The 17,693-nt window shown below is 41.1% G+C and overlaps 1 protein-coding gene across 1 annotated transcript in view; it reads right to left on the reverse strand.

The window, feature by feature from the left end:
• Window positions 1-6: 6 nt before the first annotated feature.
• Window positions 7-17,693, reverse strand: part of cpm (carboxypeptidase M) — a 28,338-nt gene continuing 10,651 nt past the window's right edge. Inside the window, exons 4-10 of the mRNA XM_079652934.1 lie at window positions 11,854-12,026; window positions 8,729-8,828; window positions 8,348-8,453; window positions 7,610-7,780; window positions 3,752-3,904; window positions 3,359-3,507; window positions 7-3,007 (exon numbers count right to left, since the gene is read on the reverse strand). Of these exons, the coding sequence (XP_079509060.1) occupies window positions 2,729-3,007; window positions 3,359-3,507; window positions 3,752-3,904; window positions 7,610-7,780; window positions 8,348-8,453; window positions 8,729-8,828; window positions 11,854-12,026 (1,131 nt within the window). The 3' untranslated portion in view covers window positions 7-2,728. The remainder of the gene's footprint in view (window positions 3,008-3,358; window positions 3,508-3,751; window positions 3,905-7,609; window positions 7,781-8,347; window positions 8,454-8,728; window positions 8,829-11,853; window positions 12,027-17,693) is intronic.

Genomic DNA, 17,693 nt, shown 5'->3' on the forward strand with positions numbered 1-17,693 from the left:
AGGCAGTAAACAGGAAGTATAGGTAGTTCATGGAGTAAGAAGTGGGATACAACCATTATGTTAGCCTATTGTGTTAACATTTTTGACAAATTGGTATAATAAAGATTGCCGAATTAGCTAATAGTAGCTAGTGTTAGCATTGCATCCATAAATGTACAGACATCTTTTATGGGATCACTTTTACACGGAAAAACAACTAAAAATGTGATTTTTGTCAACAAGTTATTTTCTTTAATATACGATTTCTAAGCAGATTTGTGGACGTTTAGTCAGAATCAACAATAGTTAATGTATAACTCACAATAAAGAAAGCATAATAATAGTTATGATGATTTGTTTGGAGATTGTTATGTATTTGTAGACTATATTTGTTAACATTTTGAGGAAATTGGCACAATAGAAGTACGCAGAATTAGCCGTTAGCAGCTCCTTTTTGCAAAGCACCTACAAACGTGGAGAAAACTATGATTTATTGACTTTTCTATTAAATAAAACTTTAAAATGTCAATATTTTCAAGCAAATTCTGCATGGTCTTTCCAAAAACAACTAAGCAGATTAATGGACGATTTCAAGATAAAATGAGTAACATTTCACAACAAAGCCAGACAAAATAGAGAAAAGTGATAATTTGTGTAAATAAAATGTGATTTGTTCTTATTTCCTACTTTTTCAAGCCCCTCAGATTAATCGCAACCCTCCTTAAAAAACACGAGCTATGCAGGAATAATGAAACGCTTGTATGAACAGGTCTGATGACTCTGTGTAAACCGTGGAGTCATAAATCAAACGCACCTCACTGAGTTCAGCTTGATGATTAATAGCTTCGTGAGGTGCTTTTCCTGTGGTCTAAAAACAGTCCCTGCAAGCGCTAATTTTAAAGTGCTCCTCCTCCTCCTCACGTATGAAATTACACGGCCTATATTTTCCTCGGTTAATGAGCCTCATCACGACCTCACAACTCAAGATTATAAAGGCTGTAATTTCGCCTCCTATTATCCATTTAAATTCAATTATCTCCCGGTTAGAAACATGTTTGTACCCGCAGATTGTGTCTCTATGACGCTGGAACGAGTCCATTATATGTGACTGTTATGAAGTTCTTCCCGGCCTTAAAATGGGGCTGGATTGGTGTTGTTATAATACATACAATATATTCCTAGATATGCAAAGTTAAAATATATATTTCTCACGTGTACAGCTCTTTAGTATTAGTAGTTAATTCAGGCTTTTTGAAAATGATTAATTAATGTTAAGCCTCCATGAACGATGCTCGCCACTCAAGCATCGGAGATTATGACATTTGGTCGAAAAATGAATTACTTAAAAAAAAAAATCGAATTAAGCGCAGATTCTTTTAGCCGAAGAGTCCAAAACAAACTCTTTGGTGAGTGTATTTCTACGGGAGAGGATAAGGGACACACGTGAACATTTCCAGAGTTCTGAGAATCCTGACTTTTTTCTCTGAATTCTGACTTTTTTCTCTGAATTCTGACATTTTTTCTCTGAATTCTGACTTTTTTCCGGAGAATTCTGACTTTTTTCTCTGAATTCTGACTTTTTTCTCTGAATTCTGACTTTTTTCCGGAGAATTCTGACTTTTTTCTCTGAATTCTGACTTTTTTCCGGAGAATTCTGACTTTTTTCTCTGAATTTTATCTCTTATCTCGGAATTCTCACCTATTTCTATCGACTTTAATCTTCGAACATGAAACATCTATTCACTTTTGGCCAGATCTCAGAGAAATCTTCACATGTGGCCCTCATCCTCGGGAAGACGTCTCTAATCGCATTTTGTTTTGAAAATTACCTCGACCTTCACTTTAAATTTGCATCACATCTGGATGGAAAACCTGGCTGAGCTCTGCAAGTATCGCTGCCCCGTCCCAAAGCTTCCACCAGCACCACCTTGTCTGACCTCATGCATGTGAGCTTTCTTCCGTACTTTTAACCCCAACTTGCTCGCCCTCCAATTAGAAAACTTCTGTGTTAAACCTTCAGTAATCCTCCGCAGGGCCACATGTTCTTCTTGTTCCTCTCGCAGGTTGAGGGTTCAAACCTGTGTCCGTCACACCTGTTGGGGAAATATTCTCCTAGGCCCATAACTTTGACCCAGTTCATCAGTTTGTTCTGCCCTTTTGCAGCAGTAGTTATATTACATTATCTATAGGGAGTGCGGTCGTCTTTCAACAAGTAGGTTGTTGGTTCGATCCCCTGCAGTCAACATGTGGATGTGTCCTTGTTAATTACAGAAAGCGAGAGCGACAAAACTCACTGTCACTTTCGCCACTGGAGCTAAGGGAGATTCCCCAGTATGTGTGTGTATGAGTGTGTGAGAGTGTTAGCTTCCCTCGGGCAAGTGGTGCTGCTCTGCGTGAATGGGGTGTGATGGATGAATGACTCGTAGTATGTAAAGGGCTTTGAGGGGTCGAACCTGATAAAGAGATTTATAAGTACATTCCATTTACCATTTAATATATTGCAATAGGATCCAGGCCTCAACCTTGGGCTGCTGTGCTCTCAGTGTTTTGTCTCCCTGTTCCTGCCTGTTGATTATTCTCTCAGAACTAAATACATGGGTCTGGGGTAGAGACCTTCAGCAAACGTCTTCTGAATTCTCCGGCCAAAGCTCCAAATAAACCATCAAAGTTTCCAGCTCTCTCCGTGTCTCTCTGAGTTTCGTCTACATTGCTTCAAAAGTTTCCACCACAACACCGAGCACTTAGCATTTCAGCTAACTAGCGATAGTAGCACCGCCACCAGGCCGAGCGTCACACAAAGTCCCGTCCACGAGCTCCTGGAGGCGCCTGCTTCCAGGTTTAAAGTGTGGTTACAGCTGGGGGTCAGGTTAGCTTCGGTGCTGTTAGCTTTGGTGGGGTTAGTCTGGGGGCTAACAGTCGTAGCAGGGATTTGGCGTAACATGAAGTCGTGCTTCATGGCGGAGTATTGATCGGGTCCATGAGGGACGTTCAGAGTCTCCGTCAAAACCTTGTGACCGGGGTACGTCACCTGTCAAAGAAAACAAGATAATAGTTAGAGGATTACTGCCTTCTCTGTGCGTGTGTGTGTGTGTGTGTGTGTGTGTGTGTGTGTGTGTGTGTGTGTGTGGTGTGTGTGTGTGTGTGTGTGTGTGTGTGTGTGTGTGTGTGGTGTGTGTGTGTGTGTGTGTGTGTGTGTGTGTGTGTGTGTGTGTGTGTGTGTGTGTGTGTGTGTGTGTGTGTGTGTGTGTGTGTGTGTGTGTGTGTGTGTGTGTGTGTGTGTGTGTGTGTGTGTGGTGTGGTGTGTGTGTGTGTGTGTGTGTGTGTGTGTGTGTGTGTGTGTGTGTGTGTGTGGTGTGTGTGTGTGTGTGTGTGTGTGTACCTTGAACACGTATTTTCCAGGCAGCAGCAGTCTGTAGTATTCTCCGTGTTTGTCGGTTCTGAACGGACACATGTTGCTGCGACCTTTGACCTCCACCACCGCATTCTGCACAGGCACCCCGGAGCCATCAAACACACGACCTTTGACCCCTGAACACACACACACACACACACACACACACACACACACACACACACACACACACACAGCATAAGGTAAGTATTGATCTTGGTTCATTATGGTCAGTGTTCAGTTCGACTGACGGACAGATAGATAGATAGACAGACAGACAGACAGACAGACAGACAGACAGACAGACAGACAGACAGACAGACAGACAGACAGACAGACAGACAGACAGACAGACAGACAGACAGACAGACAGGTACTAACCCAGGTGAATCTGCATAATAAAAGCAAGCAGTGACTTCCTGTTGTCTGCCCACAGAGCAGGAAGTTGATTTTGTGGAGGAAACTTGCAGCAGGAAACTTCCAGAGTCAACTCCAAGCACTGAGCCCACACGTAGTTATAGTCCTGCATCCCACCTACACACACACACACACACACACACACACACACACACACACACACACACACACACACACACACACACACACACACACACACACACACACAGGTCAAAACAGACCAAAAAGTATACATTTAAGGTGACAAATGTGATTAAATCAGAAAAAGTAAGTGAGTAATTTCTGAAGGTAATTTGGTGAAATGTTAAATGTAGTCTGGTGCTTTGAAAATAAACACAAACTACAACTTTTACACACCAAACAACGACTGAACTCCACACATCCACTATATTTTGGGAACACAGGGGGCGCTGTTGTATTGGTTTTCAATTTGTGGTTTTTCAGTCAGTACCTAACAACATCTAGATGCTGCATATTTTTGGAAATAAAAAAGTATTTGCTGTATCCAGTATTTATGAGGTAGTTGACATTTCTCTAAAAATATTAAATAACCCCAACAAAATGTATCAGGGTTCAGCAGAAGACATTTATTGTAGATTCATACTGTATCTAGATTTTTAGATGCAGGATTTGTTATAAAATGTAAAATATCTGTTGTGGTTTTTGGCAGATTCTAAGCAAAAAACATTCTTTTGATTAAGTTTTTTGAGTCAAGTTATTTATTAGTTTATTTACTTATATTTAATCCAACTCAGGATGACATTTTTCAATTATTCTTATCTTAAAGGTCCCATGTCATGCTTTTCCGGTTATTACCCGTCCCCTTGTGTGTCATGAAGGTTGTTCTGCATGTGAACGGTCTGCAGAGTCAAAACCCTCAAAGTACACCCTGTAGGGAGTAAAACTCTAACACAGAGAAGACCTGTCTATGCTGCCCCAGAACGCCTCGTTGGACATTTCTCTGTTTCCATTGTTAGCTTCCTGGGTTCTGTGACGTGTGAACACCCACATCAACAACAAATTACCGGATTGGCCCAAATGGACCAATCCGCGGAGCCCCTCACTCACCAGGATCCCTTGGCTAACTATCAGGGAGTCCCATTGACTTTCATAGAGCTCCCTGTTTGGTAATAGACGAGTTGGGATGGTGGAGAAATGCTCTCTGCAGCAGACCCATTCTCACAGCGTTACAAACCTTTTTCTGACTCAATATCAAGACACACTTATTGTTTTTGCTTCGGCTGTGAGTGTCTTTGTGCTCAGGATGAGTTTCGCTTGTTCTCGCTGTATCGCCGACCCGGAAACCTGTCCGCCCCTCGCAGCAACGAGCCTCGCAACATCCCGACCAATCAGAGCACACTGGGCTCACAGGGACGGGGGGGGGACGGGGGGACGGGGCAGGAGCTCCAACAAGCCGTGTAGGACAGAGAGTGAATACACATACTATACAGAGATGCTGGATGAGAAACCAAAGTGAGTTTAGAACATTGAACAATGTAAATCTATTCTAGTCGACCTCAACAATGGAATTATGATCAGTAGAAATGGCCGTGACATGGGACCTTTAAGACAATGTTCTAACCCTTGAAAACAAAGTTGTGCTCCTTTGCAACGAGTGTAAACTTATTTTCTTCTGGTTGTTTGAGCAGTTTTTGTGAAGAATGGACACGTTTTGTTTTAGGAAGTGTCCTGGCCGCCTTTCCATTGAATAAATACAGAATTACAACACACAAATTCCACCACAATAAAGCTGCAAAATGATTTTAAAAGCTAAACAAATGTGCAAATTGGCTCTCCAAGAGAAATACATCTCTCTTCCAAATGTAAAACAAAGTCTTTATAATACAATTCATTTACTGGGTTACTTTGCACTAATGTGTGCACTGCAAGCCATGTCATGTAAATAACATTGAAATAAATACTGGATAATAAAACTAGGACACTTTGACCTGCACTAACCCGGATAATATATACGAATATCCAGGTTTTTATATGATTATAACTGCGTTTGGACTGACTAAAACAAGAGATCTAGAGACGTAGAAAAATGATAGGCAGATTAATCAATAACTGCCAACAAAGGAATACTTAATTGTATTCCTTTGTTGGCAGTTATTGATTAATCTGCCTAACTCTTGCAAATAAAACATCAAAACAAGAAGTACAGAAACACATTTCAATATAAAATGTATGATTAACACCAAGGGTTGGACGTATTAAATGCACACTATGTAAACCAAACTACTTTGATTATGACAAGACACAAAGCCAGAAGTGATTTAAGTTGAATTTAACTTAATTCACATTTAATGATCTGTACAGTGGATGTTTTTCAGCCCTCAGTGTTCAGTTCTCTCAGGTTCAGTCTCTGTCAGTTCAGCGATCGTGTTGCAGATCTGATTTCTGCAGCAGGAAACCAGAGCCTGATGTTTCCACTGACGTCCCTCTAGGAATCAAACTCACGCTGACTAGAGACCATATTGATGTTGGATCATAAACTACTTCCAAAGCCAATGGGATTTCTCAACATGATTACGGATTATAGCAGAAAATGATCTTATCAAATAAATGTTTATGATTTTTACACGTTTAGTTCATCAGGATAATCTCCTCATATTAACATAAATAAACCACATTTCTGAAGTAAAAAGCTAATGTTTGGCTATAAAGGAACTGCAGCACGGTCACATGACTTCACGTCACCACCGCTAAGCTAAAGGAGGCTAATGTTGGGCTATAAAGGAACTACAGCACGGTCACATGACTTCACGTCACCACCGCTAAGCTAAAGGAGGCTAATGTTGGGCTATAAAGGAACTACAGCACGGTCACATGACTTCACGTCACCACCGCTAAGCTAAAGGCGGCTAATGTTGGGCTATAAAGGAACTACAGCACGGTCACATGACTTCACGTCACCACCGCTAAGCTAAAGGTGGCTAATGTTGGGCTATAAAGGAACTACAGCACAGTCACATGACTTCACGTCACCACCGCTAAGCTAAAGGCGGCTAATGTTGGGCTATAAAGGAACTACAGCACGGTCACATGACTTCACGTCACCACCGCTAAGCTAAAGGTGGCTAATGTTGGGTTATAAAGGAACTACAGCACGGTCACATGACTTCACGTCACCACCGCTAAGCTAAAGGCGGCTAATGTTGGGCTATAAAGGAACTACAGCACGGTCACATGACTTCACGTCACCACCGCTAAGCTAAAGGTGGCTAATGTTGGGCTATAAAGGAACTACAGCACAGTCACATGACTTCACGTCACCACCGCTAAGCTAAAGGAGGCTAATGTTGGGCTATAAAGGAACTACAGCACGCTCACATGACTTCACGTCACCACCGCTAAGCTAAAGGAGGCTAATTTTGGGCTATAAAGGAGCTACAGCACGCTCACATGACTTCACGTCACCACCGCTAAGCTAAAGGAGGCTAATTTTGGGCTATAAAGGAGCTACAGCACGGTCACATGACTTCACGTCACCACAGCTAAGCTAAAGGAGGCTAATGTTGGGCGTGATGATGTTTAATCATCTCATTTAGACACTTGTTAGCAACCGCTGTTTTTAAATTCCCCAGTGGGATATTTACTGACTTATTTGATGTTGTAGAATACAAATCTCTTCAGTTTTTGTTAACAACAGACCTTATTTCAGGCTAAAAACCACAAAAACACTCAAAGCACCATTGACTTTCACACCAGGGGACGGGAAGTGGTAAAACTCGGACTCACTTCGGGCTTTTAGGCCTCACTCCTGCACCCCGCTTGCTTATTGTCCCTATCTGGTGAAACTTTATGCATGGTGCTCACCTGAGATTGAGTACCACAGGTATCCGTTGGTTACGCCCTCCGGAAACGGTCCGCTGTCGCGGCATTGCTCCCCGCGGTGCATGGAGGCGTGGTTATGGGAGTAAACCTTCGCCAGGTGGTTAAAAACATCATCATCAGGGCTAACACTGGCCCCGCCCACCAGCTCACTACCTGCAGAAATAAATATATAATAATAATAATATATTAAATGTGTACAGCGCCTTTCAAGGGACCCACGGCCGCTTTACATGGTGAACAAGCAAACAAACAAACAAACAAACAAACAAGAGGGGCAAATAATAAACTGAAAATTCAATAAATAGCAGTAGGAGTGGAAGCAGGGGGATTGTGATGGGTTCGGGGTCAAATAAAAGTGAACATAATATTTTAATGAGAGGTTGTACCTGAGTTTTATTCAGAAAATCTATCCATAAAATACAGTTACATACATTCATAGTGGGTTTTGAGTGTGTGGGAAAGTTGTTCTACTAAACTTGTTTATTTATCTGTCGCTGCTCAACAATGTCATGAGTCTGAGAGCCTGTTTCCTGTCTCTCCATCTCTGTGCGTCACTCTTTATATAAAAAGGAAAAGCTCATCTTAAAAAAGCAAATAACAAAACATTGCTATTGGGTTTTTGAGGACCACCAAGTTTTGTTTTTTCACAGAGTTACAACTCTGTGTGTGTGTGTGTGTGTGTGTGTGTGTGTGTGTGTGTGTGTGTGTGTGTGTGTGTACCTCCGTTGCTGTTGTCATAGGGATAGCTGGCCACCAGAGCTCCTCCATGAAGGTTTGCAGAGAGAACAAAACTCTCCATCCTCAACCAGCCAATCACAGCCCTGACCTGTAACACATGACACAACAACCGACCAATCACAGAGCAACCAGACATCAATTCTGAAAAATATTTTTTAACAGATAATGCTGAGGATACTCTGCATTTTTATAAAAACAACAAGACTAATAGTGTATTTTATGAAGGGCTATTGTTAGTGATGGATTAATTCACAATAATTCCTCTTGCGAAGTGATTTTCAATATTTGTTTACATAATGAACCCCCTTTATAAGGGATTTCTACCCTTTTTTGCTAATTGTTTTTAAAACTCAACACACTAACCTCTGCCTCCCGCCTACTTTCTTCCAGCTGCGGTTGTTTCCGGAGACCAGCGAACGCATCGGGGAAGTTTCTGTTCAGATCAACACCGTTATAGTTGGCCCTGAAATAGACAAAAAAGGAAAATGTATGAATGGGAAGTGACTGAGAGTGCTTTAAACATGCATTCTCTCTAATAGCCAGCAGGGGACTTAACAGAACAGAAGCGATTGAAAAGAAGTCTCTGAAAAAGTAACCCAACTTCTCACTAGATTTATTTCCTCAGTAAACATTTCCCTGAAGGGTTAACGGTCTCAATCTGTAGTTTCAAGTATTGTAAAACACAGTATGATGTTCATTTAGTAAATGATGGTCCCATTTAGAGAAAAATAGATGGTCCCATGGGGAAGGCACTCCGGTTTCCCAATATTAGTATAAATGTCTCATTATTAAGTCAACAAAAATAATACATCTAAAACACCCTAAATCTTAAGAAAGTTGGACAAACCAGTGCATTTTATGGGTTTAAATAAAGTCTGGTGCTCATGATTGAACAAAAACGATTGAAACCTAAAATATAAACCCTAAAATGTTACAGTTAAAATCTTAAAGTTCCTAAAATGAGGCTGTCTGAACATATTTACGTCTCCATGACTTGTAACACAATCACACACAAGAGTCTCCTATACGCAACATTAGAAGAAGTCAAAACACTCATAATTGGATACTTAAAGGCTTTGACCGTGACTGTAATCTGTGTGTGTCTGTGTGTGTGTGTGTGTGTGTGTGTGTGTGTGTGTGTGTGTGTGTGTGTGTGTGTGTGTGTGTGTGTGTGTGTGTGTGTGTGTGTGTGTGTGCGTGTGTGTGTGTGCGTGTGTGTGAGTGTGTGTGTGTGTGTGTGTGTGTGTGTGTGTGTGTGTGTGTGTGTGTGTGTGTGTGCGTGTGTGTGTGTGTGTGTGTGAGTGTGTGTGTGTGTGTGTGTGTGTGTGTGTGTGTGTGTGTGTGTGTGTGTGTGTGTGTGTGTGTGTGTGTGTGTGTGTGTGTGTGTGTGTGTGCGTGTGTGTGTGTGCGTGTGTGTGTGTGTGTGTGTGTGTGTGTGTGTGTGTGTGTGTGTGTGTGTGTGTGTGTGTGTGTGTGTGTGTGTGTGTGTGTGTGTGTGTGCGCGATACAGATCTACCGTGTGTGTCTGGTTTCCTGCCTATCAGTGTGTGTTGGGCGTTGGAGTATCGCATAGTTTAGTCTATGGATGTCAAAAAGGCTGTCTCAAGTCTTTGAAGTCTTGTTTTGACTTATGGTCACACCACACACACACCACACACACACACACACACACACACACACACACACACACACACACACACACACACACACACACACACACACACACACACACACACACACACACACACACACACACACACACACACACACACACACAGAGAGAAATACGTCTGTAAACAGTAATTTTACGGGCACGTGAAGATGTCATCTAAGCTCTCTTCAAAGCCATATGACTTCATTGACAAAAACAGTCATTTTAACTTGCAGAGCACAGGAGTTCCTGGTGGACTATGTTCTCTCTTGGTTAGTTAGTTGGTGTTATTGTGGGACTTTGATCACCCATTAAAACACCAAAGTCACACAATAACACCAATTAACTAACCAAACTACCCAGTGGTAGACCAGCATATCCTGTGTGTTTGAGGTGGTGTCTGGTTGACAGTTCTCAGCTCCACATCTGAAAGGGATGTCTGTTAAAAGGAACATAATATTCCCTTTATAGGAGATGGTAGAGACCAAAAACAGAGCTAAAAGAAACTGTGGTGGAATCAAAGTAACCCTCAAAACCCTTTATTCACGTAATAACACATGAACTAACCAAACTAAGCAGTGGTACACCAGCAAAGGATCTGGTAGACACGTTTGTCAGGTCCCCATCGGGAAGATATCTGCTAGTAGAATATTTTTAGAGATGGTAGAGACAAAAATCAGGGCTAAAAGATCCTTAACAAAGCATGTTCTCTGCTGATATAATACAATCACACACAAGAGTCTCCTATACGCAACATTAGAAGAAGTCAAAACACTCATAATTGAATACTTAATTTGACCGTGACTGTAATTTGTGTCCGTGTGTGTGTGCGTGTGTGTGTGTGTGTGTGTGTGTCCGTGTGTGTGTGTGTGTGTGTGTGTGTGTGTGTGTGTGTGTGTGTGTGATACAAATCTACATCGTGTGTCTGGTTTCCTGCCTATCAGTGTGTTTTGGGCGTTTTCCGTTTAAATCCTCTGAACCTGCAAACACAAACCGCTTTCTATGCATGGATCGCTGTGCATTCGTGTGTGGGTTTTTTGAGACTCCCCTGACGCTCAGCCGATTCGTACTTGTCATTTTTTCTATCTATAGCCAATCAGATGTCTCCTCAATTCTAAGCCAATCACATGAGCGCTCCCCCACGAGGGTAGATTTATTGCGTTCATGACGTAGCGCTTCATCGCATCTTGCGCAGTCCGGAGCTGACAGGTCCATGGAGACTGCCAGGACACCTCCACTCTCAGTACATTGCCTCTTTCCGAACAGGAAATGCACGCAAATACAATCTTTTATATTATTAAGGTACAGCGCCACTTTCAGAACCATTGATGAATATAAATATAATATATGTGTACACACAAACGGCAGGCAAAACCGTTTTAAATGTGTGTTTCCTGTATGGCGAATACACACACACACACACACACACACACACACACACACACACACACACACACACACACACAGACACACACACACACACACACACACACACACACACACACACACACACACACACACACACACACACACACACACACACACAGACACAGACACAGACACAGACACAGACACACACACATACACATACACATACACACACACACACACACACACACACACACACACACACACACACACACACACACACACACACACACACACACACACACACACACACACACACACACACACACACACACACACTCCATACTTGAAGGCTTTTACCGTGACTGTAAACTAAATAACAAACCAACCAAAAACCAAAAGTGGATTTCGCATAATAGGTGACCTTCAAAATCTCCCTAGAAGATTAGTTGTTGTTCGTCATGTGTACCTGCCCTGGCTGAACAGACAGTCTGTGTCTGACTCATCGAAGCCGTCGGGGTTCATTGTTGGCAGGATGTGGATGCGGGTGCTGTTCAGTAACTTCACCGACCAATCCTCGTTGTTTCTGTATCCTTGCACTAAGTCATCGATCAGCTGTAGGAGCAACACCCGGCCGAGAACCTGCAAACACACACACATCAAACAATGAAACCCCTCCCCCTCTTTGGAGTTTACGGTTCATGTGGAAAGGCATATCGTTCGGTAGAAATGCGTCGATAATATTTACATCAGTTTGCCAGGTCTCAGAGATAGCAATGATATCAAAAGATCTATTTATGAGTTCAAGGAATAGTTTTTCCACTGTTTGCATAAAGACGCATTAAAGTGGATTACTGAAAGCCTTTGATGTCGTTGAGTTGTGTATTGAAGAGCTTATCACTGTAGTAGCTGCAGTTTCCTTTTAGGTTACTGTAAACATTATAATCTGGATCAATGTGGGTGTCAAAGCAGTTATCCTTTTTGTGGATTTTCACTTAAGAAATCTAGGTGTTTATATTGTTCTTCAAAGGCCATTTGGACTTTTTTAGGTTCGGGTGATTTGGGTTTATCCTGAATTTGTCGAGCTAAATACAGTGTAGTGAATCATGATACAAGAAATGGTGTGAACAATCAGAAGAAAAAAGAGATAACTAAACATAATGATTCGTACATAACAATTTATTCCCTTAAAAATATTTATTTTATACATTTAACATATTTTAAAGGCATAACTAAACCCTCCCCAGAATGCACATCGAGGCAAGGCAATTTTATTTATATAGCACTTTTCAGCACGTGGCGATTCAAAGTGCTTTACAAAATAAAAACAAAAGACATTTAAGAACAAATACAGTATAATTATTAAATGGCATTTAAAAACGGGCATAAAAAGCAAAGATAATGAAATACAATAAATAAACATAGCAGGCACAGAATACATGACTAAAAGGCATACTGTGAATAAATAGATGCGTTTTTAGTCTGGATTTGAAAATAGGAAGTGTTTCGGCGGACGTGCACGATTTAGGCAGTTTGTTCCAAATTGTTGGGGCATAATAACTAAAAGCCGCTTCTCCATGTTTAGTGGTTATTCTCGGAACAGAGACCCGACCCAGAAGACCTGAGACTCCTGCTTCATAGTGATGGAGGAGGTTGTCTATATACCTCGTATATACATTTAGTGATTTAAAAACTAGCAGTAGTATTTTAAAATCAATTATTTGGTCGACTGGAAGCCAGTGTAATGATCTCAGAACCGGAGTGATGTGATCCACTTTTCTAGTGTCAGTGAGGACTCGAGCAGCAGCGTTCTGAATCAGTTTTTTTAGTGAGCCCTGTGAAGACACTATTGCAGTAGTCGAGTCTACTGAACAAGTTTTTCTAAATCCTGTTGGGACATTAGTTTTTTAATCCTTGATATATTCTTCAGGTGATAATAAGCAGACCTAATAACTGTTATAATGTGACTGTTGAAATTCAGGTCTGAGTCCATCACTACACCCAGATTTCTTGCTTTGTGAGTTACTTTGTAGTCTGCCGACTGAAGCTCTGCGATTACTTTTAATCGGTCCTTCTTTGCTCCAAAAACAATTATCTCACTTTTTTGTTTGTTTAATTGGAGAAAGTTCTGAGTCATCCAGTCAGTGATGTGCTCAATGCACTTGCTCAGTGTTCTAATCGGAGAGTAGGCTCCTGGTGTAATTTTAAGATTAATCTGGGTGTCGTCTGCATAGATGTGATAACTTAGATCGCTCTTTTTAATAATTTCAGCCAGAGGTAGCAAATAAATATTAAAAAGCAAAGGTCCTAAGATGGAGCCTTGAGGAACCCCACATGACATATTTATCAGGGTTGATTTGTAATTGCCTATTGAGACAAAGTTTGCTCTGTCCTTTGAGTAGGAACTAAACCAGTTTAGAGCTGTTGCTGAAACTCCCATCCAGTTTTCTAGACGGTCTAGCAATATGTTGCGGTCAACAGTATCAAAGGCAGCACTGAGATCTAATAATACTAACACTGATATTCTGCCACTGTCTGTGTTCAAATGGTCAATTAAACCAAAATTGGCAGCTCTGCAGGCGGATTGGAGCCAAGTGTGGCGGCTGAGGAGCCTAGTGAAACGCCCTGCTCCGCGGCCTAGCGTTGGGATTGGACCTGAGATAAAAAACTACTTTTCACAGCTCCATAAAAGAATAAAAAGTTTCTTAAAATCCTTTTTTGTCAGCTCCGACTAGTAGTGTATGAAAAAAGACAGTTCAAAATAGCGTCTGGTTTGTAGTCGACAAGGTCAACCATTTTACTTGATCTATTACAGAGGGAGCAATCGACTGGATAAATGCTTAATATACATAGCTTAGGACATTTTAGATTTTTTAATTGTTAGATTTATTTGCTTACAATCTAATGCAAGTTGAATTTGACCAAAAGTATCATTTGGGTCATCAAATCTGACAACCAACCAACTGCCTTACCATACAACCAACCAACCAACTAAAAAAACAACAAACCAATCAACCAACCAACCAACCAAACAACCGACCCAACAAACCGACTACATAACCCACCAACCAATAAAATAACAAACCAATCAACTCACCAATCAGCCAATCTAAGAACCAATCAACCGCGCAACCAACGGACTAAATAACCAACCAACCACTTAAATAACAAACCAATGAAAAAATGAACCAACCAACTGACCAACCAACCAACAGACTACATAACCAACCAACCAACCAACCAACCAACCAACCAATCAATAACAAACCAATCAACTAACCAATCAACCAATAGAAGAACCAATCAACCGACCAACCAACGGACTAAATAACCAACCAACCACTTAAATAACAAACCAATGAAAAAAGGAACCAACCAACTGACCAACCAACCAACAAACCAACCAACCAACCAACCAATCAATAACAAACCAACCAACCAACCAACCAACCAACCAACCAACCAACCAACCAACCAACCAACCAATCAATAACAAACCAATCAACTAACCAATCAACCAATAGAAGAACCAATCAACAAACCAACCAACGGACAAACCAACCAACCACTATCCAGAAACCAACTATTTCTGGATCTCATTTAATTTAAATATGAATGAAGTCTGGTGCTTTGTAATGAACACACCTTATGTCTTTTATTAAATTCCTCTTGTCACTGCTGTTCAGTTTCACACTCTAATCCATTCATTCCTCCACCTAACATCTGTTGGTAGTTGTTTAACATGACAGGACACGACCTTCAGCTGGATGCTCGTTCTCTGTGACTCAGCGAGGAATCGAAACACAATCCAGAGACACGTCAGAGGCTGTTTTTCTAAGAACTTTGTGAATGAATGAGAGCCTTAGGAGGCAGAAAGAGAGAAGGGTGGGAGAGGTGAATCGTGTGTGTTAACAGTGTGTGTGTGTGTGTGCGTGCGTGCGTGCGTGCGTGTGTGTGTGTGTGTGTGTGTGTGTGTGTGTGTGTGTTGTGTGTGTGTGTGTGTGTGTGTGTGTGTGTGTGTGTGTGTGTGTGTGTGTGTGTGTGTGTGTGTGTGTGTGTGTGTGTATTAGAGTGTGTGTACAAAAGCGCAACACACAGGTTTGGACTAGCGGAGCCTCCGGACATCGTTTAGTTTTCTCCAACCACTCCTCTTTTCTCTCCACTGAAACCCACGTGCAGTCAAAAAAAAACTATTAAATATATCTATAACAAGTACTGTGTGTGTATTAATATCTGAACTGTACACTAAGATAGGACTTTATTTATCCCAAAGGAAATTCTTGTGCCAGAGATACAAAATATAAACAATAAACAAAGCAGCATAATAATAAAAGTAACCATTATAACAATAAAACTACACACTAACAGTGCAGTAAAAATATAATCAAACAACAAACTACAAAAAACAGATGTACAAATAATGAATGTAGTACAAAGAACCCATCTACATCTTTGTTATTGTTCTCCCGAAACTATAAAAAAAAAAATACATTACTGCTGCACGTGCCATTCATTTTTCATTATTACTACTGCCATACTCACTATAGCACCAACTGTATATTAATCCGCCGCTGAAAATAGTCCCTGACAAATGCACTATTTCGGAAAATACTGGAACTTTTGGAAATGAAACTATATATATATATAAACTAATTTAAAGGATTTACACATTCGTACCTTACTTTGTTCACCGTGTGAGACAAAAAAGTGTTTTTCAAGAACTCAAGGTAACATGGGGTGAGTCTTTTATAAACAATGGTCATGTTAGGGGTGAAGAATCCCTTTAAAAGCCGTCAACGTCATTACTCAGCTCCATAAATCATGGCAGGTTAGTCTTTAAAGATGAAGTGTTTTAATTAAAGCTCCTATGTCTCCATTAGAAACAGATGAAGAAAGAGCAGATCCCCCTCTAACTTCAAACAAGTTTATACTACCCAGAATGCACTGCTGCGGAGTGTTTATGTAGCTGTGCATTAGCAGATGTAAGCTAACGTTCACTTTAGCAACAGATAAAATGTCTCCGGAAACAAAAACACATCCTGAGCTAAACACAGCAGGGTGTGTGTGTGTGTGTGTGTGTGTGTGTGTGTGTGTGTGTGTGTGTGTGTGTGTGTGTGTGTGTGTGTGTGTGTGTGTGTAGGAAGAAGAATGTGCTCAGCTGCACACACACACCCTGCTGTGTCTAGCACACACACAGACGCACACACACACACACACACACACACACACACACACACACACACACACACACACACACACACACACACACACACACACACACACACACACACACACACACACACACACACAGCTCTTTTTCATGTTAAACCCACATAATAGGTTCAAGAACACAAAAGTCATACTGTGACTGATTATACTCTTCAGTGGTTCTTTGGTTGTTAGCCTGAAATAAGGTCTGTGGTTAACACAAGTTGACACGTCTTTTATTCTACGAAATAAAATACATCAGTAAATGCCCCAATGGTGAATTGAAAAACGGCTGTTACTAACAACATTAGCCACATTTAGCCTAGCGGTGGTGACGTGAAGTCATGTGACCGAACATTAGCCGCCTTTAGCTTAGCGGTGGTGACGTGAAGTCATATGATCTATTACACGATTTATTGAATGACGGAATAGACCCATTAGAGCGGTGCACTCACTTTCACTGTCCGGCTGAAGCGCGCGAAAAACAAACACTTTTCATCTCGGATCATCAGAGGCTGTTGCTTCCAAGAAAGACTGATTGAAACCTACGTTTCGAGAGACTACCACGATAATTGAAGGTGAGTTAAACTATTGTATCCGTGTAATTGTAGATGTAAAGTAGAGATGTAACTGTTCATTGCCTTTATTTATATATAAATATGATATGGTGTTAGTGCAAAAATGGTACTATAACTTAAGCTGAAGCTAACAGTAATAACTATAAGATCTATCTGAAATAAATAAGTGTACTGAAACAAATACCAATAACTGTATTGCATGTTTTCTTATGCGCAATTACTTCATACTGTCTAGTTCTCTTTTTCGTCCTGCATTTATTGTGCCCCCCTCAGAAAATAACTGGCCCCCCAGTGGCCCCCCCAGTCAAATTGGTCTAGAACCGCCACTGGGACACACATTTCCTTCAACAGACATGAACATATGCTGTTAGTTGAGGTGCAAACAGATAAGATCAGCTTCCAGTAAACCCAGAGCGTGTGGAGGTGCTACCGGAGTTTAAAGCTGTCAAAAGGTGTTTTATTTGACATTTGTAAAAACCACCTCTCAGGGAGCAGACTCATTATTACTCTCACAGAATAATAT

This window comes from Notothenia rossii (assembly GCF_949606895.1).
Source record: "Notothenia rossii genome assembly, chromosome: 10".
NCBI classification, from domain to species: Eukaryota; Metazoa; Chordata; class Actinopteri; order Perciformes; family Nototheniidae; genus Notothenia; species Notothenia rossii.